The sequence below is a fragment of the Ambystoma mexicanum genome, chromosome 9, assembly GCF_040938575.1.
Source record: "Ambystoma mexicanum isolate Mex_15411 chromosome 9, UKY_AmexF1_1, whole genome shotgun sequence".
Lineage (NCBI taxonomy): Eukaryota > Metazoa > Chordata > Amphibia > Caudata > Ambystomatidae > Ambystoma > Ambystoma mexicanum.
This window is the reverse complement of record NC_090931.1, coordinates 1,325,084,590-1,325,107,890: the sequence shown is the minus strand read 5'-3', so window position 1 is coordinate 1,325,107,890 and position 23,301 is coordinate 1,325,084,590. Positions and strand designations below refer to the sequence as shown.

General features: G+C 46.4%; 1 protein-coding gene across 35 annotated transcripts in view; it reads right to left on the bottom strand.

Annotated features, from left to right (window-relative positions):
* CLASP1 (cytoplasmic linker associated protein 1) overlaps positions 1-23,301 on the bottom strand; it is a 2,584,612-nt gene that overhangs the window by 925,912 nt on the left and 1,635,399 nt on the right. For all 35 annotated transcript variants that reach the window (XM_069616701.1, XM_069616702.1, XM_069616704.1 and 32 more), the window contains one exon: positions 7,910-8,073. In XM_069616701.1, coding sequence (XP_069472802.1) covers positions 7,910-8,073 — 164 coding nt within the window. The remainder of the gene's footprint in view (positions 1-7,909; positions 8,074-23,301) is intronic.

The following is a 23,301-nucleotide window of genomic DNA, read 5'->3' as shown; positions in this document are numbered from 1 at the left end:
GCAGAGGAGCCACCGTGCCCCCCACCCCCGGTGGCGGTAAAGATTCCAGTGAACAGCTGTGCTGGGATATCATTGGGAGGAAAGAATCCATTAGGGAACTGTACCGTAATCCAGAGGTCCAGAAAGTATTTTTTTTTTAAAACTTTATTTTTGGTATATGTACAATAAGCAGAAGAAATTATAACAAACATGGAAGTAGCATGTGCTTCATTTCCCGCCTCCCCCTCCCTCACCCCGCCTCCACCCAGGATGCACCCGTGCATGAGTTAGTAGTAGTCAAGAGTTGATTGCTGTATTCAGGATGGGATGTGTGCCCGTGTGATTCCGTTGGGGCTCTGGGGATGTGTCTCGAGAGGAGTCGCTATTTCCGGTGGATAACAAGTAAGCGATGTATGGGCCCCATATGTCGGGTGGTCGAGCGTGCATGGGTAATAACTTGGTAAAGTTTGATTCCATGTCCTGACAGTATGATCTGTCTTTCAACCACTGCTGTACGGTCTGTGTGGGTCCTTTTCCCCATGACATTGCGATTCTCCTGCGTGCCAACAGTAGCAGTAGCCCTCCTAGTTTGCGTGTTGACGGTGGAAGGTGTTTGGTGAGTCCCAAGAGGGTGATCTTGGGGTCGGGTTCTATGGCCATGCTTACTATTGCGGCTGTCTTTTCCAGTATCATTTCCCAGAATTGTTGTATTGCTGGGCAGTACCATGCTGTCATGAACCGCAGAGCGCGCCCCTTTTGGACTTCCTGGTCCCTGTCTCAACGGGGCTTGCACTCCCTAATACTCCCAACATGGCCGTCCAGCGTAAACACCTCTTTCCGCTCCACGCGCTGGACGTAGCCTATTCCATTTATAGACTGCGGCTCCGCGCGTCTCAATGCTATCGCAAGTGGCTACCAGACGTGTGTACCTAGTTCGCGGCTTTGTTTCCTAGTCCTCATTCCCTTCCTCTTTCTAGCCCTTTCCCTTTTTTCCTGTTTCTTGGATTCCCGTGCAAGTCGGTTCCATTCAAGACTCCTGGATTCCTGGATTCCACGATCCCGGAAGTGAACGCAACCTGGAGTCGGAGAAGACTCGAGCAGCCTTAGTGAAAGGCAGGTCCGTCCGCAAGAAGACAGCATCCAAGGACCCCAACAAGGAACGGATCCAGGCGAGAAGGGAGGGGGCGGGGGGGACTCCTTGACACATGCGAGGTGGAGGAAGTCTACCGATGGCGCACCACAGCGACCGCACAGTGAGGGGGTCGAGGGGTGGTAGTGGTGGATTCTAGCGGGGGGAGGGGGGTGGTACGCTTGGTGAATGAATTTTAGATGTATTACTTTGTATCTTGTATTCAGCGATACCTTCTGGGTTTGTGCTAGAATGTATTCCCAATCTTCATCTGGAATTGAGATCTGGAGGGCCCTTTCCCATCTCACTTTAGGTGTTATTGGGTTTGGGGCTGTTTTTGTTAGTAGGGATTTGTATAGCATCGAAACTTGTTTACCCTCTCCTTGCGACTGGATGACCATGTGCAGCAGTTGCCATGTTGCGGAAACAAGGGTAATCTGGCTTGCAGGGAGCCTCTCAGGCGGAAGTAGATAAACGTGTCAGGGGCTGTGGAGGCTCTGCAGGTTTTGGCCTGTTGGGGAGTGGGAAGTGCCCTTCGATGAAAAGGTCGCCCATGGTTTTTAATTTTAACTTGTCGACCCAATTTAAGTAGACTTTCTCTGCGGTCAGGGGGATTCTAGGAATGAATTTTATCGGAAGTAGGGGGGAGAACCTGGTCTGAATATTACATTTCAGCGGAATTCTTTTCCATATTGCTATGGTGGAAAGGGCCGTGTTTAGGGTGTTGTGTGGGGTGTGTGTCAGGCCAAAGACAGAGGTCCAGAAAGTATAAAAATGGCTGGGAGTTGGGAGTACAGAGGCGGAGGGAAAGCCTACAGGTGTTTGAAACATGTGGCTCTTCACCCGTTCAGGACAGAGACTCCCATGATTCCTCACATTACCTATACTGGATAGGGATGATGGGAGGTGTAGTCCAAAACAACTAAGAGACAAAGGTAGCAGACCCCTTCCTGTATAACCAAATGAACAGGTTTAAAACACCTGAGACCCCGATATGAGGATTTGCACAAAACTACACCTCCCCAGAGAAACAAAAATCTGCGAATGACCGATTGGAGAAGATGAAAGGGAGCAAAGGCCCATGAGGGACCTAGTGTGAAGTTGGAAACAAATCAAGGATGTTGAGATCTATATAAACCAGTGAGAAGCCAAAGGGACAGAGGAAACGCAGCAGTAGCTGTGCTAAAGTGCAGAGAGGCCTGGGAACAAGAGAACCATGAAGCCCAGATCCCGAGACAAGGCAGGGAAGAAAGAGGGACACCACCTTAAACCAGAAAACTCTGGAAAACGGCCCTACTGAAGTGTACGTCTTACACAAGAAGTAATAAGTGTGCAGTAGCATCTTGCCAAATGTCCAAGACTGGGAGGGGGGCGTGCAGGGGGGGGAGGAGGAAGAGAGAAGAGAGAAGAGAGAAGAGAGAAGAGAGAGAGAGAGAGAGAGAGAGAGAGAGAGAGAGAGAGAGAGAGAGAGAGAGAGAGAGAGAGAGAGAGCGAGCGCTAGGGAGACTCTGTGTCGCTCTCTCTGTGTGTGTCTGTGAGACAGTGTGTCTGTGAGTGTGTGTGTGTCTGTATGTGTATGTGTGTGTGTCTGTCTGTGTGAGTGTCTGTCTGTGTGTGTCTGTGTCTGTCTGTGTGAGTGTCTGTCTGTGTGTGTCTGTCTGTGTGAGTGTCTGTCTGTGTGTGTCTGTCTGTGTGAGTGTGTGTGTCTGTGTGTGTGTGTGTGTGTGTCTGTGTCTCTGTGTGTGTCTGTCTGAGTGTGTGTGTCTGTGTGTGTGTGTGTGTGTGTCTGTGTCTCTGTGTGTGTCTGTCTGAGTGTGTGTGTGTGTCTGTGTGTGTGTGTGTGTGTGTCTGTGTCTCTGTGTGTGTCTGTCTGAGTGTGTGTGTCTGTGTGTGTGTGTGTGTGTGTCTGTGTCTCTGTGTGTGTCTGTCTGAGTGTGTGTGTCTGTGTGTCTGTCTGTGTGTCTGTGTGAGTGTGTGTGTGTCTGTGTGTCTGTCTGTGTGTCTGTGTGAGTGTGTGTGTGTCTGTGTGAGTGTGTGTGTGTCTGTGTGTGTGTCTGTCTGTGTGTGTGTGTGTGTGTCTCTGTGTGTGTGTGTGTGTCTCTGTGTGTGTGTGTGTGTGTCTCTGTGTGTGTGTGTGTGTCTCTGTGTGTGTGTGTGTGTCTCTGTGTGTGTGTGTGTGTCTCTGTGTGTGTGTGTGTCTCTGTGTGTGTGTGTGTCTCTGTGTGTGTGTCTCTGTGTGTGTGTGTGTGTGTCTCTGTGTGTGTGTGTGTGTGTCTCTGTGTCTCTGTGTGTGTGTGTCTCTGTGTCTCTGTGTGTGTGTGTCTCTGTGTCTCTGTGTGTGTGTGTCTCTGTGTCTGTGTGTGTGTGTCTCTGTGTCTGTGTCTGTGTCTGTGTCTGTGTCTGTGTCTGTGTCTGTGTCTGTGTCTGTGTGTGTGTCTGTGTGTGTGTGTGTGTCTGTGTGTGTGTGTGTGTGTGTGTGTGTCTGTGTGTGTGTGTGTGTGTGTGTGTGTGTGTGTGTGTGTGTGTGTGTGTGTGTGTGTGTGTGTGTGTGTGTGTGTGTGTGTGTGTGTGTGTGTGTGTGTGTGTGTGTGTGTGTGTGTGTGTGTGTGTGTGTGTGTGTGTGTGTGTGTGTGTGTGTGTGTGTCCCTCCTCCCCCAAGGACCACACACAGGTGTCATCCCCAGTGTTTCGGAGAGAGCATAGATGATTAAGAAAGGTCTTTCATCCCTACCATAGCGGAGAGTGCAACATCCTGATTACTTTCATCCATAACTCTGGACACATATTTTTGGCCTTCCTCCAGGTCAGCCAACCACACTATGACCTTTCCAATCTCAGCCCTGTGCTCATACCATGCTGTCCCATTGTGTCCTTCTGGAAATGTCCAGAGCCCCATCTGTAGTGCTTCCTCAACCTTCATCAAATGTGTTCACTCCCTTAGTTGATTGAAATGCAGCCTTTGTTTCTGCCTTAGCCACCCTTTCTTCAAGGGGAACCAGTTCCTATTGATTATTTGTTACTGAATGTTAGGATTCCACGAGGCCAACCAATTATGGTGAACAGGAAAGACTTTCTAGCCAAACCCAGTCAAGATAGTGCAGTAGGGTAGTACGCCTTAAACTCGGTAGATTTTAAGTGTATGAAAGTGGTCTAGGACTACAATGATAAAAACACAGAGCACTCCAATAATTCAAATTAGACAGAACATGCACACAAATGAACTATCATCTTTTAGGCCTTTTAATAAGCTTTAAGCAATTAAAAGCTCAGTTAAGTATCACGCAACTAGTATCAACTATTCTTGGTGCGACAAAAAGCTGAACGGAATGAGCCTGAATTGGTAGTGGGTAGACTCAATTACACAGCTCAGGTACTTCTTGTGCTTGCAGTGGATTGGCAGATGGAATTAGGCATCCCAAAGATCCAGGAGCATTAACCAGCCCTGTAACCAGAGGGCCTGGATAATCTGGGCTAGGGTGACCATCTTGAACCTGTCTTTGTGCAGGTACAGGTTCAAAAGACAGATCAAGGATGGGATGAAGGAACCCATTGTTGTTTTGGGACCAGAAAATAAAGGAAATACCATCCCATGCCGCCTCCTTAGCAGGGCACCCGATCTGTAGCACCCATTACCAGATGCTGATGATGAATCACCACCAGTAGGAGAGGGATTTTGAGGCAGACAGAGGTTGTTAGGAAAATGATCTGTGGGACATTGAGAAATGGCGATAGAATGATCTTGAGTAAGAATCTGCAAGAGCCAAGAGTCAGAAATGGTAGGATGCACATCTTCGCTGAACAGGGGGTAATTCATCCTCCTACCTGGATGGAATGGCTGATGTCCTCCCCACAGAGGTTTGGCACCTGGGGCCGTTGAGATGGCAAATCCAGCTCTTCATGCCCAGATATCTCTACCTTTGCAGAGGGGAGAGAGGGGCCAGCACAGCTGCATTTGTCCCCACGGTGTCTGTCACCTACCGCGGGGAGCGCAAGAGCAAAAGGGGTGAAAATCACAGCCTCCTGCAGCAGGATTGGTGGGCTATTGGACAGCTTGGCCCAAAGAGTTATCTGTGGCTTTAGATGCCTGGGATATTTTAAAGGAAGTCATCAAATAGGGTTACTCACTTCAGGCTAGTTTGGTTTGGAAACTGGTATCAATGTACAGAATAATATTGCCCCAAAAGCAATCCCTATATGTGGACATTGGTGTACAGTTAGGCATGGGAACTAGTCTGACTTTATGTAAGTTGAAGGAAACTGGCCAGAATCTTGAATTAGTCACTGAATAGCTTAAGATCTCCAAACAAACCCACTGGGGTAAACCTGGCTATCATGAGAACCGACTGGGCCAAAACAATAGACCAAATGTGTAGCTACGTCATAGCTACATTGTTCTCATCCCTTGAGAAACCCAAAGGGTGCTGACCATCTTATTTAATACACTTCCTAAATTAAGGCTGAGTTCCTGAGGTTCCGATTAAATCTAGTACCAACGGGTCAGATTCTAACAGTTTGTAATAAGGATCTATATAAAGAGGATTATTGTACCTTGTGTGGGGAAGCCCCAACACAGAATTTAAAACATATTATGATTGAATGTCACACAGTTCAGGTTGAGAGAATTATGCATTTTGTAGATAAAGAAGAGTGGCTTAACAGAGGACTTCTGGGAGAGATTATCCTCGGAACAAGAAACCTTTCTTTCGGATGAAGTATTGAAAATGTTGAATGATTTAGGTTTTAATAATTTGTAAATTGTTTGCATTATGAAAAGAAGTGGTATGTAAATGTTTAAGAATGTATCCCAGGGACTGTCCAATTGTCTGATTGATTTTGTAGAAGTTATTTATTGTATTGTTGTTAACTATTTGTTATTGCGTTTTATGTGAAAAGTCAAATTGACTAAATAGGATTAATACATTTTTTTTAAAAAAGGCAATCATCAGCCTTTGCTCCAAAAAAGGATATGTTCATCTAAGGGCATATCCCAAGAGTTCTGCCTGGTCATCCATCGAAACCCGAGGTTCTCATTTAAAAAGTACTTCCTTAGGACCCTTTCTGTGTCCATGATACACAGTGGCCTGTGTCAAGGTCCAACTGCAAGATCCGATACGCTGCTTCCCGGCTGTCCTTTAGCAGGGCATTAAATACCCTCCATCTTTCCAGATGAGATGCATTTATCACTCCAATGGCAAGGCTGTCCGAAGTGAATATCTGGTGCCCCCAAGCATCCAATCTCTTGATCAGCCTGTTATGAGGCAAATAAGCAGACAGAGCTGGTTTTAAGGTTGGCAGTCTACTTACCACCGCCAACCTTTCTGGGGATGCATCGGTGAAGAAGGCCTGATCCGAGAAGGCAGGATATGCTTCTTGGCAAGGTCCCAGTCTAGCACAGGGATTGACACTGGCTGCAACTAGGCACCAGATTACTGCTGGGTTGAAGGGCTGAAAGGTCCTTCTCTCGAGACCTCCCATCCAGGATGTCGGCCTGTTCCAACTGAACCTTAGGCCTGGTGGGTGATAACTGCAGTGTTTCTACCACATTTGCCATCCTCTTCTGAAAAAAGCATGTGTCGGCACTGCAAGGATATCCAGCTCTGAGGAGGTGTTGAGTCCGCTGGCCTCCTCCAGATTTGTGGTCAGGTCCAGCAAGTACTCTTCCTCGCCATAGAACTCTTCAGGGAATTCAACCGTCCATCTGGAGTAATGGGGTCCCATCCCAAAAGGAATAAGCGCACCCTCTCTTAATTAAAAATGTCTGAAATAAACCTGCTCATTAGAATTGGGGCATACTTCAGGGGTCACTGGCTTGGGCAGCGCTGAGCAACAGACAAGAAGGGTGGAACTGAGACGACATTGCCTGAGGGTGGAGCAGCATGGCACCAGGTTGTATCCATTGGAAATGGGGCTGAGCCCGTAGGTGTATGGTCACAGTCTTGTGAGGAATCCCAGCCAGTATTTCCAAGTGCAGTGGGTCCTGGGTTTGCGACTGGTGCAAATGTCAATGCTGGGGCACTGGTGAAGATATCTAACATCTCAGGCCAGAAATCCTCCTAATCCACTGGAGTCGAGAATTGGGTGGGTACAACAACACTGCATATATCTTCAGCTGCCATGATATCTTGCAATCCTATCTGCTTAGGAATGCTCTGTGTGGCTTTAATTGCTGCAATTTCCCCAGAGGATAGTAGGATTTTACGGTTACTATGCAAATGGTCCCCATAGATGATACTTTAGCATTCTATGTCACTGCTTTTGTTTTAGCAGATTGTATACGTTCATAAACAAGCACAGAATTCTACAATACTATGCACTTGCTACTAGTAGAAGGAAAGGCCATCGCTGCTACTCCAAACCAGATATCCAGTAAATAATGTTCAAGTCTTCATTCCTTTGAAGGACTAATAAGGTCCCAAAAGAGATCTATTGCTCTACCTTCAATCATCACTGGAAAATGATGGCAGTTTTTCTCTCACTTTATGCCCATTTAACTTTTCCAGCATTTCAAACATCTTTAAATAGGTTGGTGACCAGCTATTCAGCCTATAACATAATGGAATCTAATTGACCTCTTCAATTCATAAAATAGTTCTTCAATCATCTCAAGCAAAGGGCTCTAAGCTACATGAGACATTTGAGGGAAAAAAGGGTGGACAAGGGCATACTAAAGTAAGCGTAACTGAATTAAATGTCGTATTTAAGCATAGGAGAGGACATGGTGGGAATGGCAGATGTGTTGGCATTATTCCCCTTTAATACAATGAACCCTAATCAAGGAAAGTCACATGCACATTTGCTTACCTGGTCACATCCAAGGCCTTTTGCACCTTTGCTTGTACAGAACCCAGTAAGTCAGCCCCCATCTTCTTCAGTAGCTGTGTTAGCAGAATGAAGAGCCAATCCTGCAGGTCTTCTTTGTGGATGATTACAAAGTCGACCAAAGTTTCCAGAAACATACTAAATACCTAAAGGATAGTTAGCACAATCAACAAGTCAGGGGAAAACGAAGCAACAATGATTTCTGTGGACAGCATAAGAAGCCATAATAAGATTAGTGAATTTTTGAAAAGTAGCTTTACAACTTAGAATATATAATGTGGTGTATATACAGCACCCTAAGCTTTGGATATAGAAGCAGTGCAATAACAGACATTTCTGCGACCATTCTACATAATGGTGCAAACTTAATTAATCTTTGGAAGATCAAATGCTGAGAAAGTCTAATCACACTTTAAGGTGTTGCTGACTAGAGGACCAGGACACTTGGATTCTAATAGTGGATTGGCACATCAATACATCACCCTGTGCGTCAGTATCATTAGCTGCAAGCAAGGGCTTAGAAAGAGGCCACCGCTAGTGAGCATGAGATGATACTTGGAAATGTGCAGTTGCAGGTTAGGCATAGACCCCGGACAGTGGGTGCAATAACTTATGCAGCCATCTTACTTAAGTAATCAGGGCATTGTCTTTGTTTCTGTTAACACTAATCTTTATCATATCAGATTTTAATATTCCTCGATCCACTCCAAATGCATGTGAAGCGTCTGCCTCTTGAGACAATAGCTTTCAAATGTAATTGTTGATTTACAATTACCTTCGTTAACTTAAATGTTGTCCATTACAATCACTTTGAAGGCATTTATAACCAAACACCATCTCCCAAAAGCCCTTGCATGTCCACCAAGCAGAAGGCAGATAAAAATATACATCTGAAAAGAAGATAACTTGGACATGGAAGAGTTTTGAGATGAGAATAGCACAACTTAATGTAATAAAGATCCCTAGAAGCAATCATGCCAATAACCCCCGTACTGCTCTTCCTCATCTCAGTCCAAAAAACAAACACCACATGTATTTTAAGAAAGTGCACTGAAGTAATTGGCAGATATTAGTATTGCTAAAAAAATACAACCCACCCGGGTAAATGGAATGAAGGTGATAGTGCTTAATGAACAGAGGGGCAGTTCCAAGTAGGAACTCTACATATTGCTGCCATGGAAACATCCCTAATTTCCCCCAGCTGAGAGAATGTGGCAGCTGTAGACCTACTGAAGCAAACCACAGAAGAACCTGCTTGGTCCACTTACTGAAAGTGGCTGTCGAGGACGACTGCCCTTTTGACTTAGGCCAAAAGCAACAAAGAGGGCTACAGCTGAGAGAAAGGAAGTCACTGCGCCCATACATAAACAGATAGGGCAATATAACCAGCGGACGATCTTAGATCACCAAGGCAAGGGTCTGGATTCCCCATTGACATTTAGAGACCATTGCCACCTGGTTGTGCATGGGGCCCAGGAAAGGAATGTTTGGAAATAATGGGGCAAAGACTTTGAGATATCAAATTACCAATAATAGTCCTATCCGGCTAGAAGACTTCACCCTTTTGAAAAAGCACCAAGTCCCCTGGAAAGTCGAGGCTTTGGCCGTTACAAAACGTTTATAAAATAAATAAAATAGGCTTAAGAATGAGCTCAATCCTATCCAGCGAGCATCAATGGAAGACTCAAATGTTCACCGCATAGAATGTTCAATTTGTTCTACTTTGTTTAAATCAAAACAAATGACTGCTAATTTACTTTGCCAGAATGACTTCATCTTTAATTATTTCGATTTTTTTTAAGGTTAAATGGGGGGCCTCGTACCCTTCCCACTACAACCCAAACTATTCACCCACATACTTGCTAACCCATATAAAAAACACATACCAATTTACTTCACCATGAATTAATTAAGTGGAAGTAGATTACCACAGAGAAACCTACTTAGATAAAACCACAGCACACCATTCAAATCCCTTCTCCAACACTGCACGGAAACTCGAAGTGAAGCACCCATTGAACTTTTCACTGTAAAACACAGAGAACCACAGATTCAACATGTGATGTACAAAGAATTTGAGGTAAAAGTGTGCCCAAGGAAGAACTGTAAACACTGCTGCCACCATTCCCCCTGAATCTGCAGTCAACTATTTGTTGTGGGCACCTCAAAAGAAAACCAGCAGACTCAGGTGAGATTAAATCCTGGCCACTCATCTGGACTAAAGGAGGACCTTTGTCAGGATGATGTTGAAAATGGCCTTAATTATGTTTTCACAGTTCTACAGAAATCTGCTAGAATACAGAAACAGAATGAATTCCTTTGGTTGTCACCTACCATATAGCACCAAACGCAATTCAATATGATCAACCAATATTCAGCAAGGATGAGCTGAGCGACATCATCAAAGAAGCTCCACTAACTGTATAAAATCAACTGAGAAACCTAGCCCAGTCTCTGACCAGGAGTATGTTTCCACTAGAACAAGAACAAAGAAGACCTGGAACTTATCCCTGCAACATCAGCAGATGCAAAAAGTGCCAACACATTTGCCATAACAACCCAACAGAAGCAAATACAGATGCAAGGGATATATTACTGCAGATAATCCAATGTGGTGTACCTCATCCAATGCACAAAATGCATGCAAAGGAGTTATGTAGATGAGACCTACTAGGAGCTGCATGAAAGGAAAAACCTACACAGGTACACCACCTCGAAACACAAAAACACCAGTGGGTCAACACTTCACATATGATGGGAACTAATTTCAGGATCTATTGGTGATCGTTTCAAAAGGTGGTCTCATGATAACACAAATGATGTGGGAGTTGATGTACATGAAGATGCTGCACCTAAAAGACAGCGGTCTGAACATAAATATAGGTTTAATTACACTATGGCCAACTTTGAGCCGAGGTCCAGCAATGCCATCACATCAACAAAGTCAGAAGAAAACCCTCCAGTACCATTTTTCACCATCAGCATTTGGAAACTTCTTCCCAGGATCCTAATGGGTGAGGGGCACAGATAACGTAAATCTTTGGCATATAAGCTCAAATAGGTGGCACCTATTAGCAAGTATGGGAACATACTGAGCTAGCAGAAAACGCTGCTCCATTCAAAAATGGGTAATGTATTTCGCATTTACACTAAATGCAAGCAAGGAAATCATTGTGAAGCTTGAGGCACACCCAGGTACCTTTGGACACTGCACCAGTTAAACCTTGAGAACATATTTTGTAGTGTCGCATTGCATGCATGCCAGGAAACGTAGCAGCTGCACTGAAATAACTACAATATCCTGACACTACATGGAGGCTGCAGAACACAATTTTAGAGACTGCATGAGGAAAATACAATACTGATCCTATTTCTTAATTGTGTGTTTTTAAACCTCTCATTTCAATAAGCCATTGAAAATAAAATCAGTCATTGGAGGACACCACCGGGGCCTACTTTAGTAGTGCCTTGGTCAAACTTAATAGTTGCATGTGAAAAGGATTTGTTTTGGTTGTTGTTCAAAGGATCGACAACCAAAGGGTCAAATGGTCAAATGATCGACACCAAAGGATCGAATTTAGTATTTTTTTTTTACATTTCTTTGGGGGTGGGGGGGTCCCCCCCAACCCCCATTTTTGTGGTAAAAACCACTTTTTCACTAAACGAAAACCCCAAAAAAATATATAATTAAAATAAAAACTTTCGATCCTTTGGTTTTCGATCCTTTGACCATTCGACCCTTTGTATTCGATCCTTTGACCGGACACTATTTGTTTGTTGTTTATTTGTCAAATGTAGCTTTCAGATAGAAATGTGTACTATTTCCAAACAGCTATTTATTTTATTTATTGATCGTACATTTGTTAGGCGCTTATACAATTAGCAAAAACTGTTTCAAATTGCCCACAGGGCAATCGATTGGGAACAGGGGAAGGTAGACAATGAACTTACATCAAAGATAAATAAATGAATTAATAGTTTAAACAAATAATGAGAATTACAGGGAGAGGAGACAAAGCTACTGTGCCTCATGAGTGCAAGTGCAGAGGGGAGAGGGTGTATGGGACAGGTGCTGTGGTGCTCATAGAGAAGTTCTCGCAGAGAAGTGCTTAAAAAGAGAAGAACGTAAGTGCAACCTTCCGTTACGTATTCCTTGCTTCCAAGAGTTTTTATGGTCTTTTAGAAAAGACAGCAGTTTTCAGACCCACATGCCAGGCATACTGTTCCTTCTGCCAATGCAGTTTAAAATGCTTTTTTCTTCATTTTGTGCACAAACTGCACTGCAGCTTTCTCTTTATGAATCATTTAACACTATACTGACAAAGAAGTCTGTGGGACTCCGTGAGCTAATTAGTTGTTCCATCACTGCATAGTATTTTCACTTAGTACAATAAAAAATTAGATGAAAACCTGCATCTCGTGAGACATGGTCACCTCGAAATAATTTCGAATTTAATTGGGTCTTCATTTTCCTGGTGGCCTTTTTAATGGGTGCTTCTTCCACAATCCCCTCTAGACAATCATATTCCATCCACTGCCTCTACCACCGCAACATACATATCACACAATAATTGATTTTGATACAGTCTTGAACGAGGGTCACTGTGTAAGCTTGCTTTGGCAACATGTGTAGAACCTCACTTGGAATGATGGAAAGAGAAACGTGTGGATCAAGCAAACATCCATGTTTGTTTGTTTATTTATTTATAGCGCGCGCCAGACCCGAGGGTGTCCGGGCGCGTGTACAAGAATACTTTAAGCTTACAAGTTACAGTTACACATTTCATGTAGATGCAGGATACAATGACAACGGGAAAAATTATTACGCTAAAAGTTTGCACACAGAGTAATATACAATTTGTACACAGGGTAATATACAGAGTTATATACACAGGTATTTGTACATAGAGATGTATGCACAGTATACATTAAGAGACAAAAAGCAGGGTGGAATAGGCTGGGGGGGAGAGCATGTAAGTATGCGTTCAACTCCAGATTAACGGGTGGGTAAAATGTAGGTGGTCCTGGTGTCGGTCAGTTACAGGTCATCATTATCTTTGAGCCATTTAATACAGTTAAGTCTGAAGTGTGGATAGGATTGGTCAGAACTTAACGAGGTAGGGAGGGAGTTCCACAACTGGGCTGCTTTGACAGGGAAGCTGTTACCTCCGGCAGTGCTCATTTTAAAAGGGGGCACAACTAGCTGGTTGGTATATGCTTCTCTGGTTGGTCTATTGGAGATTCTTCTTATGAACCTTTCTGTTCGGTATTTGGGGGCTAAATCATTAATACTTTGAATGTTAGTGATACTGTTTTAAGTTTAATTTTGTCCTCTGTAGAGAGCCAATTGGCTTGTCTTCTGACATCTGAGATATGTTCTCTTTTTGGGATTCCTAAAGCGGCTCTAAGGGCATTATTCTGCAAGGTTTGGATTTTTTGCAACGTGTGTTTATTAGACCCTATATATAGTGTGTTGCAATAGTCCAATTTGGATAATACCAGAGCTCTTGATAAGGTGAGGCAGCTGGTAGTGGACAGGAATGGTTTTGCTGCTCTGATCAATTTACAGGTGTATGCGGTGCTAGAGGCCATCACAGTCACCTGCTTTGTTAGAGGCAAGAGTCGAGGTAAAAACCTAATGTTTTTACCTCTTTAGCTACTTTAATGGTATTGCGATCTATGACAAATGATGAATAGTCATTGTTCAGTTTTTTGATATTTTGAGTACTCCCCAGTATGAGTTCCGTTTTGTCATCATTCAGGCATAGACCATGATGGGCCATCCATGCCTGAATGATGAGGTATATCTTATTCACCAAGGCCAAATCCTGTTCATAATCTCCCGAAAGTGGGATGAGAATCTGAGTGTCATCTGCGTAGTTAGTGTAAGTGACACCCAGAAGGTCGAGATCATCAAACAGGGGCTTCGTGAAAATGTTATACATAGTAGGAGAGACGCAGGAGCCCTGGGGAACACCACATGTGATAGGTACTCGGTCAGCCGCTGCAGAGGTAGAGAAGACCCTCATAGTTCTGCCACTTAAGAATAACTTTATCCACGCAATGGCATGTGTGGAGAAGTGGGCTGCAGATTCCAGGTGGGTACAGAGCACATCATGATCTACCAAGTCAAAAGCCGCAGAGAGATCCAGTAGGAGGAGTAAGGCTGTTTTTCCATGGTCTCTCAGGTCATCAACCTGGGTTTTGAGATTGATGAGCGCGGTTTCTGTACCGTGCTGAGGTCTGAAGCATGATTGTCTAGTACCTAATAGTTGATGCAGCTCCAAGTGTTTTTGGATCTGTAAATAAGCCACTCTGTCTAGTATTTTTAACAGAAATGGTACCGTTGTGATTGGCCTATAGTTAGTCGGGATGGACGGGTCCAAAGTTTGTTTTTTAAGGAGGGGGAGGACCCAAGATTGTTTGAGGTTGTCTGGTATCGTGCCTGAAGCAAAAGAGGCATTAATAAGTTTAGAAATGAATGGGGATAGGTCTCTGGCCGCATCTTTTATCAGTTGGGCTGGGCATACGTCGCCTCGACAGTTGGAAGGTTTGAGCGAGAGTATTATCTTTTCAATCTCTAAAATAGTCACTTTGGTAAAGTTGAATTTTTGTACTGGTTTGGCAGAGGTAGGTAGTTTAACTCCTTGAATGGTTGAGGGGGGAATATTTTGTTTCTTTTTCTCAATTTTAGTTTGAAGTGTAGCTATTTTGTCGTTAAGTGCTTTTTGGATGTTGGAGCACCACATTTTATTTTTGTCGCAGTTGTTCGGGGCCGGGATGGGGTTTTCTAGTTCCTTTAGTATAATTAATAGTTCTCTGGTTACAGATTTAGCCTGCAGTATTCTATTGTTAAAGTCCTCTTTTTTAGCTCTCCTTATTTCATTTTTGTAAGTCTTAGAGGCGTTGATGAGAGCTGCTTTATTAGTCTCAGATGGGGTTAAATGCCAGGCGGATTCACATTTGCGTTTTTCAATCCTTAGGGATTTGAAGTGAGAGGTGAACCAGGTGTTTAAGTGAGCTATGGGCTTACTTTTTCTCATTTTGAAAGGGGCAATAGTGTCCAAGGCTATGGCCATAGTTGAGTTAAATTCATTCACTAGAGCTGAAGGTTTAGTGATTCAGGTAGGGTGTTTAGAGTTGGGAGGATGAGTGGTAGCAGTTTGTCCGTGGTTATGTTTTTTTATTTCTGGTTGGTAAGAGTGGGTGGTGTTTTCATTTATAAGGAAGGTTATTAGCGCATGGTCTGTCCAGATTTGTGGGCTGACATCAGTAATAGATACATTAGAGTTGTGGTTGGCTACCCAGTCGAGTGTTCGACCTTTTATGTGGGTAGGTTGTGATATTCTTTGGGTAAATCCTAATTCTGTGATGACATTGGCGATATTGGTTGCTTGTAAGTCTTTGTGGTCATTGACACCTAAGTTCAGGTCTCCCAGAAGGATGGCTTGCGATTAATTCTTTAAGTTATTTGAGAGGATCGTAGAGATGTCCTTCTCAAAAGTTCAGATGAGACCTGGTGGCCTATAGATGAGGTGTATATTGATGGATTGAGAGGATGAAGTTAAGAGTTTGGCGGTTAGGGATTTGCAGGATTTGGTGTTTGACAGCGTTTCTATTTTTAGGGTGAGATTATTTTTAACGATGATGGCTAGGCCGCACCTCGAGAATTGGTTCAGTCTTCTCTGAATATGTTGTAATTCGGGGGCAAGGCAAGCATCAGAGCGGGTTCTGCTGCCTGGTGAAACCAGGTTTCCGTTATGGCTAGGAGGTCATAATCACCTATTTGGATAAGATCGGCAATTTCTGTAGCATGTGCCATTAATGACCTAGCATTAATAAGGGCACCCTTCAGGGGGTGTTTGGTTTAGGTGTCGCAGGGGTGACACGACTTTTCTTTTTGGTTGACCTATTGCTTAATTTGCAGTGAGTGTTAATAGGACTGCTGAAGTGGGAGTCTCTTTTGGCGGGAGAGGTCTTTAGTTTAGTGGAATTGAGTTGGGGGTCTCTTCTATTACTAGGTTTGGTGACTAGTCTGGCTGGAGGTTCATAGATTTTAGGTAATCTTGATCATAATTTGGCATTTCTACTTAAAGTGTTGCACGGGATGTTTGTTATGGAGTGGTAGGGGATAGGTAACTTTATATGTTGAGGGTCAGCAGGCACTCCTCAGAGTTTGATGATGCAGTGGGCATAAACTGCAGTAGGTGGTTTATTGTTATCATTGTGGACCAGAGTGGTCAAATAGAGGAGGGTGGAGGTCATCCTATCCTAAAGATGATTATCTATGTCTGGTTGGGGGGTGGGGCACAGTGATGTTTAGATAATCACTAATAGATTATGGAGCTCATAGTTTCTGGCAATATATTAGTACCAGTCGTGGTGGTGGGGAGCAGAGTAGTTTGTCTCCGGTTAGGCCCGGGGCATAGGCTGGTACCAAGGTTTACTAAGTAAGCAGTCTTTGCCGACTTTGCCAACTTAGTAAACCAAAGGTTTACTAAGTTATGAAAGCAGGTCAGCGGCCGGCAGTAGGCTGTTTTCAGTATGAGCACAGGTCTAGTAGTTAGTTATGGCAGATAGGCATACTCGCCGTATAGGTAGGCAATGCTAAATACAACTATCAAATGGCAATGCTAAATACAACTATCAAATGGCAATGCAAGTGGATGCTAGATGCAACTATCAAATCAAGTGGAGGCTTATACAGATAGCAGTATCTAGCATTGCACTGACATTTGCTATCAAATGGCAATACAAATGCTAAATACAACTATCAAATGGCAATGCAAATGGAGGCTAAATGCAGATATCAAGTGGCAATACAATGGTAAATACAACTATCAAGTGGCAATACAGATGGAGTTGAATGGTTCCATGTCGGTATTAAATGGCAGTGCAGGTAGTCAGCTACATACAGCTGTCAGCAGGTACTGTCAATTGAGCATTAAGCTGGCCAATCAAGAAGGTGATCATTCAGTGAAGGGAGCTAGTGAATTAGTGGCTTGGATCAGACAATATAGGTACATTGAGAAGGCACATATTCTAGGAGGAGGCAAGTGGTAGTACGGGTACAAGCAGGAGGTACTCACATTTGGGTTACACCTGTGATGTTTTAGTACTGTGTCTGCCGAGTCCTGGCATGTCAATAAGTAGTACCTTGTGTGCTGCGAGGGGCAAAGTCCAATGCCCTGGTCCTGGTAGGCCTGGATAGGCACGGGTAGGCGTAGGCCTTAGTAGTGGAAGCTTCCGGTTGCGGGCAGAGGCCTATGGACTCGTACTCCTGCGGTTGCTAGGCGACCCAGATACACAAATTCAGCACTCATGTGCAGGCGGCCATGGTCATGAGGGTGGGGGTTCTACAGCGGGCCGCGTGGCCGTGGGGAGACAAGGGGGCAGGCAGGTGCTACGTAGGCCTCTGCTCTGAGGAGAAGCTGATAACAGACAGGTGTCGCGCTGACCCTGTCGTCTTGTTGATGCTCGACTCGACGGTGTTGTACTTACAGCTCTGGGAGTTGGTGGGGCTCCTGCCCGGCTCTGTGCTGGATTGCAGCCTGCGGCAGGAATATGGCAAATGAATCAGGGATCTTGCTGGTGATGGGTAGGGCATAACACCGCCAGAGTTGCCAGCCCTAGGCCAGTTAGGCAAGGACAGGAGTCGGCCTTGTTCCCTCAGGCCTTATTCAAGAAGGCCGGCTGATGCCATCCGGCGGCAGCCTATAGAATTAATAGGCACACAGGCCCTGTCAGAGCGGACTGCTCTTGCTCGTTCCTGGTTGCTAGGCAACCATGTAAACAATCACGGAGAGAGACCATGTTAGAGCCCGACTCTCGTGGTTGCTCGAAATGGAGATGAAGGGCATCTGTCGTGCGAGCAGTGACGGATTAGACTTACTGGTGATAATAAGGGTATCAGACCAGTACAGCTGATATATTCTCATTGCAGGCATCGGGCGAAGTCGGATCATTTAGGCAGTCGCGTCTAGGCCACAGCCTTGTTGCGGTTGTCGACGGCGGGCGATGGTGAGGGCTCCTGCCCTTCATGGACGGCAAGGCAGGCAAAAACAGGAGTCGGCCTTGTTCGATCAGGCCTTATTCAAGAAAGCCGGCTGATGCCATCCGGCGGCAGCCTATAGAATTAATAGGCACACAGGCCCAATCAGGGCGGACTGCTCTTGCTTGTTCCTGGTTGCTAGGCAACCATGTCATCTATCACGGAGAGCGGTCATCTTAGAGCCCCGACTCTCGTGGTTGCTCGAAATGGAGATGGAGGGCATCCGTCGTGCGAGCAGTGACAGATTAGGCTTACTGGTGATAATAAGGGTATCAGACCAGTACAGCTGATATATTCTCATTGCAGGCATCGGGGTGACGTTGGATCATTTAGGCAGTCGCTTCTAGGCCACAGCCTCGTTGTGGTTGTCGACGGCGGGTGATGGTGAGGGCTCCTGCCCTTCACGGACGGCAAGGCAGGCAAAGAAATGGAAGTGTAATGGATAACAGAACTCACATAATAACAGAACTCACAGAATAGATGAAACCCACTAATGGTGAGACCATGTGAAGCGATTCAGTGCAAATTGAAGGACTTAAAACTATTAGTGTTGATTCAGTACCACCAACATTACAAATCTTTGGTGTAGATCTGGAATAGGAAAGTGAAATTACGCATCTTTCAAATCAAAGAATATCAAATACTGAGCAGAAAGGAGGATGAGAGAAGGGATTGAAAATATCTTGACCGGTATGTCCTTGACAGTCGCCTTCTTTAAATGTAGAGTGGGCCTTCAATTGGCTGAGTTTTTTACCCAAAAACAAGGATTACCACCAGCAATGGCCTCTCCGCGCTTCAGGTATAACTAAACTGCATTTTTTGCCAGTATATCTTTTATGCCAATAAATCGGTCTCCATTCCTAAAAAGAATCCTCAGCAATGGGATAGTGACTAATACAGAATGGGGAGGGTGTCTTGGCAAACATTACCTTAAGGTTAGCTCAGGGGAAACTCGCTCGCCTTGGCAACAGGACAATGCCTTGGGTAAAAACTGGAGGAGATATCTGTACTTCTGTCCTGTATATGGTCGGGACAAAGGCACAGAGCAATCCCAGCCAACGTTCTCCATTATGGTAGCTTGGACGAGCAAACAAGGCTCAAACACTCAGGCAGGTTCTTAAGTGCAGTGGGTCCCCAAGCCTCACAAAGGAATGTCTACAAACAACGTTTGTGATAACAGTTTCTTTATATAAAATTAGGTCAGCAATATATACACATATGAATAACACTTTGTACTTTAGATAGGTCTATTCAAAGAATGGCAAATATATACAGTGTGGGTAGTACCACACAATACTTTTAAATTCACTTTAAAATGCACCCAAAGGTGGCAGTTTAAAAGGCATAGCAAATCATATGTAAGATGTATAGATTGGGGAAAAAAAGGGCAGGTTGGTTATGAAACAGTGGCAGAAATTATAAGTTACTCACCGTAGTGACTAGCGTACTCTTAGTCCTTAGTCCCCTTTCCTTCATACTGCAGGGGTGTCCCTTCTAAGGGACGGGAGACGGTACCTTTTTCACCAGAAAAAAACCCACCTTCCCCATAAAATTTAGAGGCGCGTGGGACTGCGGTCCAGGGAGCATGCGCTGCCCTGACTCCGCCCTCCAGTGCCACACCTCAGTCCCCATTGACGCGTCGACAATTGATTTAACATTGCCTAATGACACCAGTATTATTAGGGGGGAGGTTGGTGGGACGTAGGGAGGAAAGGGGACTAAGGAAGTCACTACGGTGAGTAACTTATAATTACTCTTACATCCCGTCCCCTTTCCCCGATGCTGCATGGGCGATTAAAACTGAATGTAGCCCCAGGCATGAGAGGAGACCCTCCTTAAGTAAATAGGTTCCCGAGAACCGCCTGTCCGAAAGCCGCATCAGATCTAGAGCCGGCATCCAAACAGCAATGCTTACTGCTTACAGAAAATCGAGGGAGGGGCCCACGTGGCCGCCCTGCTTATGACTTGCCAAGGGACATGGCGCTGGAATGCGATAGCTGTTGCCTTGACCACGACTGAGTGGGCATGCATGTTGGCCGGAAGTGGCTTGTGCTGGCCCTCGTGTGCTTATTTGATGGCAGAGACCATCCAGTGGTATTTGGAGGCCTGATAGCCTGGTCTTGAGCCTCTGAAGGTGACAAACATGGCATCCGATTTGACATTCCCAGTGGCAGAACCTGGCCCATTTACTTTTATACTGGGCCCTGGTAGCCTTGCTCCTTGCGCCCTGTATGATTTCCAGATTAGCCTGGGAGAGGCTGAGGTGATGCTGAGTTACCTGCTCAGGTACCACGCTGTGAGGGCCGTTTCAGAGGAGCGGGGGTGGATGACCCTGCCCCCCTGTTGTGCCAGAAGATGTGCTGGTCCCATCGGGAGGTGAATCGGAGGCATCTCCAAGAGGCTGAGCAGCTCCGAAAACCATGGCCTGGCCGGCCACCATGGAGCCATTAGAATGATGTTGAGTTGGCGAGACTCCTTGATCTTGCAAATCACTGTGAATCAGCGGAGTGGGCAGGAAGGCGTAAGCCGTCATGCCGTTCTACTGAAGCCGAAATGCGTCACCCAAGGAGCCGGGACGCTGTCCCTGCCAGGAGGCGAACTGAGGGCACTTCTTGTTGTGCCAGGTGGCAAAGAGCTCCACCTGGGGATGACCCTACCTGTTGAGGATCTCCTGAATAACGAGGTTGTTTAGCTGCCACTCGTAATTGTCCGCTCCCAGCCTGCTGAGCCTGCCCACCTCCAGGTTCGATTCCCCCAGGACATGGACTGCCGTGAGGTAGATGTCGTTTTCCAGGGCCCACTCCCACATGCCAGTCTGCACAGAGAAGGGGATCTGGTGCCTACCCGCTTGTTGACGTAGCATATGCTGGTCGAGTTGTCTGTCTGGATAAGGACAACCTTGCCCCAGAGAAGTGGTAGGAATGCGCTGAGCGCTAGCCAGATGGCGTTCAGCTCTAACCAATTGATGTGATATTCCTGCTCCTGTCAAGTCCAGGTGCTGTGGACAGAGAGATCGTCCAGGGTGGCTCCCCAGCCCTCGAGCGAGGCGTCTGTGGTGATGGTGGCCTGCAGGGTGGCCGGCAGTAAGGGCTTGCCCATCTGCATGTTGCAGTCCCTGGACACCATGCTAGGTCCGGGTGGAGAGATGGAGGAACGTTGATCATCTCGGATTGGGAGCCCTGCTCCTGGTTCCATGAGGCCGCAAAGTGCAGCTGAATCCTTCTCATCCTCAATCTTGTGTGTGGAACAGCTAATAGGACCGCCAACAAGAGACCCAGGAGATGCTGGTACCATCATGCGGAGGTCACCACTCTGCTGAGGAAGTGGGTGGTGGTCCTCTTGATGGCTTAGATCTTGTCCTCTGATGGAAATACCTTCTCGGAGCACGTGTCCCAGATGAGGCCCAAGAATGTCAGAGTCTGCGTGGGCTGCAGCTGCGACTTCTTGAGATTGAGCGAGAAGCCCAGATCGTGCAGTGTGTTCACAAGGGCATGGGAAGAGTGGTGAACCGCTTCCGGAGATGTAGCCTTGATGAGCCAGTCGTCGAGGTATGGGTAGATGTGGAGGCCCTACACTCTGAGGAGGGCAGCACCTTATTCATGAGCCTGGTAAAGACCCTGGGGACCGAACTGAGGCCAAAAGGAAGGACCTTGTATTGAAAATGGTAGCCCATGATCCTGAACCGTAGGAAAGAACGATGGGGCTGACAAATCAGGACGTGTAAGTACGCGTCCTTTAGATCCATGGAGCACATCCAGTCTCCCCTGCACAATGTCTCAGCTATAAAAGCTGGCGTAACCATCTTGAATTTTAGTAGGGGTAAGAAGAGGTTGAGGGTGGAAAGGTCCAGTACAACTCTCGGGGCCGCCTGATTCTTCTTCCGAATGGTGAAACTCCTGAAGTAAAAGCCCAAGCCTTGCTGGGAGGCTGGGACTTCCTCCACTGCCTGGCTCTCTACGAGCGACCAAATCTCTGCCAGAAGAGTTGCTGTCCAAACCTGAGGGAGGGGAGGAGGGAGGAGAGGCTGGGCTAGGTAGGCGGTACCCCGTGGATACTACGGAGAGGAACCAGGGGTCCATGAAATTCTGGCACCAGAAATGTGCATGGAGAGCAAGCCTGCCCCCCACTGGAGACACGTGGACCCGAAGGGGTGTGTCATGCATTCTTTCCCTCGGAGGCTGTCACGGAGGAGGGGGACAGGAAAAAGCCCTTACTACCCCCCGCCCTTTTGTTGCTTGCGCCGGTTTTGAGATGGCGAGCGGTCCGGCTGCCTGGATGTACAACTTGGGCGTGGTCTTTATCAAGATGGATACTTGGCCGTTTGTGAGCTGTTTTTCTTCTTCTCCAGCTCTTCGCCCGTGGTGGAGTGGCTCGCTGGGCCCAGCCTCCTCCAAGATTGTTGCGTGTGGATCACAAGGCCTCCCCTGCTCCTCGGGCCTAGGCCCGGTAGGTGAGACACCCTCGACCCAGGGGTCAGTAGAGCTGCGTTTAGGCGCCCCCTCGGACGTATTGATGGTACTAGGGCATAGCCCCTCAGCCATATTGCCGGTACAAAGGCAGAGCCCCTCGGATGGTAATCCAGTACAAGAACCTTCCGGTCCCTCAACAATGCCACTGGGAGTATCCGAGGATCCCTCGGCCCGAAGGCCGGTAGCTGCAACAGCCTTGGTGCACGTGCTGGTACAAGGACTTGAACGGTTCCTCCGGCGCGGGACAGTCCTTGGAAAGAAATCTCCTTTGCGGGGTGCGATGAAAATAGCAGCCCTACTTTCGGCCTCTGGAGGAGACTTCTGGAAGCGCTCCCTCCACCTGGCTAGTCAGTTCTTCAGCGCTTTTGATGACAGTGAGCCATACGCTGTATACGCTTGCCAACCGTGGTCTGGGCCAAGGCAACATAGGCAGAGGACGTGGGGGTCTGAAGTTGGGAAGAGCCCGTTACAGGGTGGACACCTGCTGAACCCTGTGGAAGTCGACATGCACTGGGGAAGAGCGTGACGCCTAAGGACCGAGTACCTAAATGATAAAAAGACAAAAAAAGACACAGAAGTATCCACGCGTGGAATTACATGGCTGAAGCCAAGCCCAGGAGTGCTGGTGAATTCGGCCCGTTCCAGTCGACGCAGAAAATGGGACTGAGGTGTGGCGCCGGAGGGCGGAGTCAGGGCAGCGCATGCTCCCTGGGCCGCACCCCCACGCGCCTCTAAATTTAAAGGGGAAGAAGGTTTTTTCTGGTGAAAAAGGTTGTCTCCCGTCTCTTGGAAGGGACGCCATGCAGTATGGAGGGGACGGGATGTGACGCAAGAGTAGGCTTTCTTTAGACTAG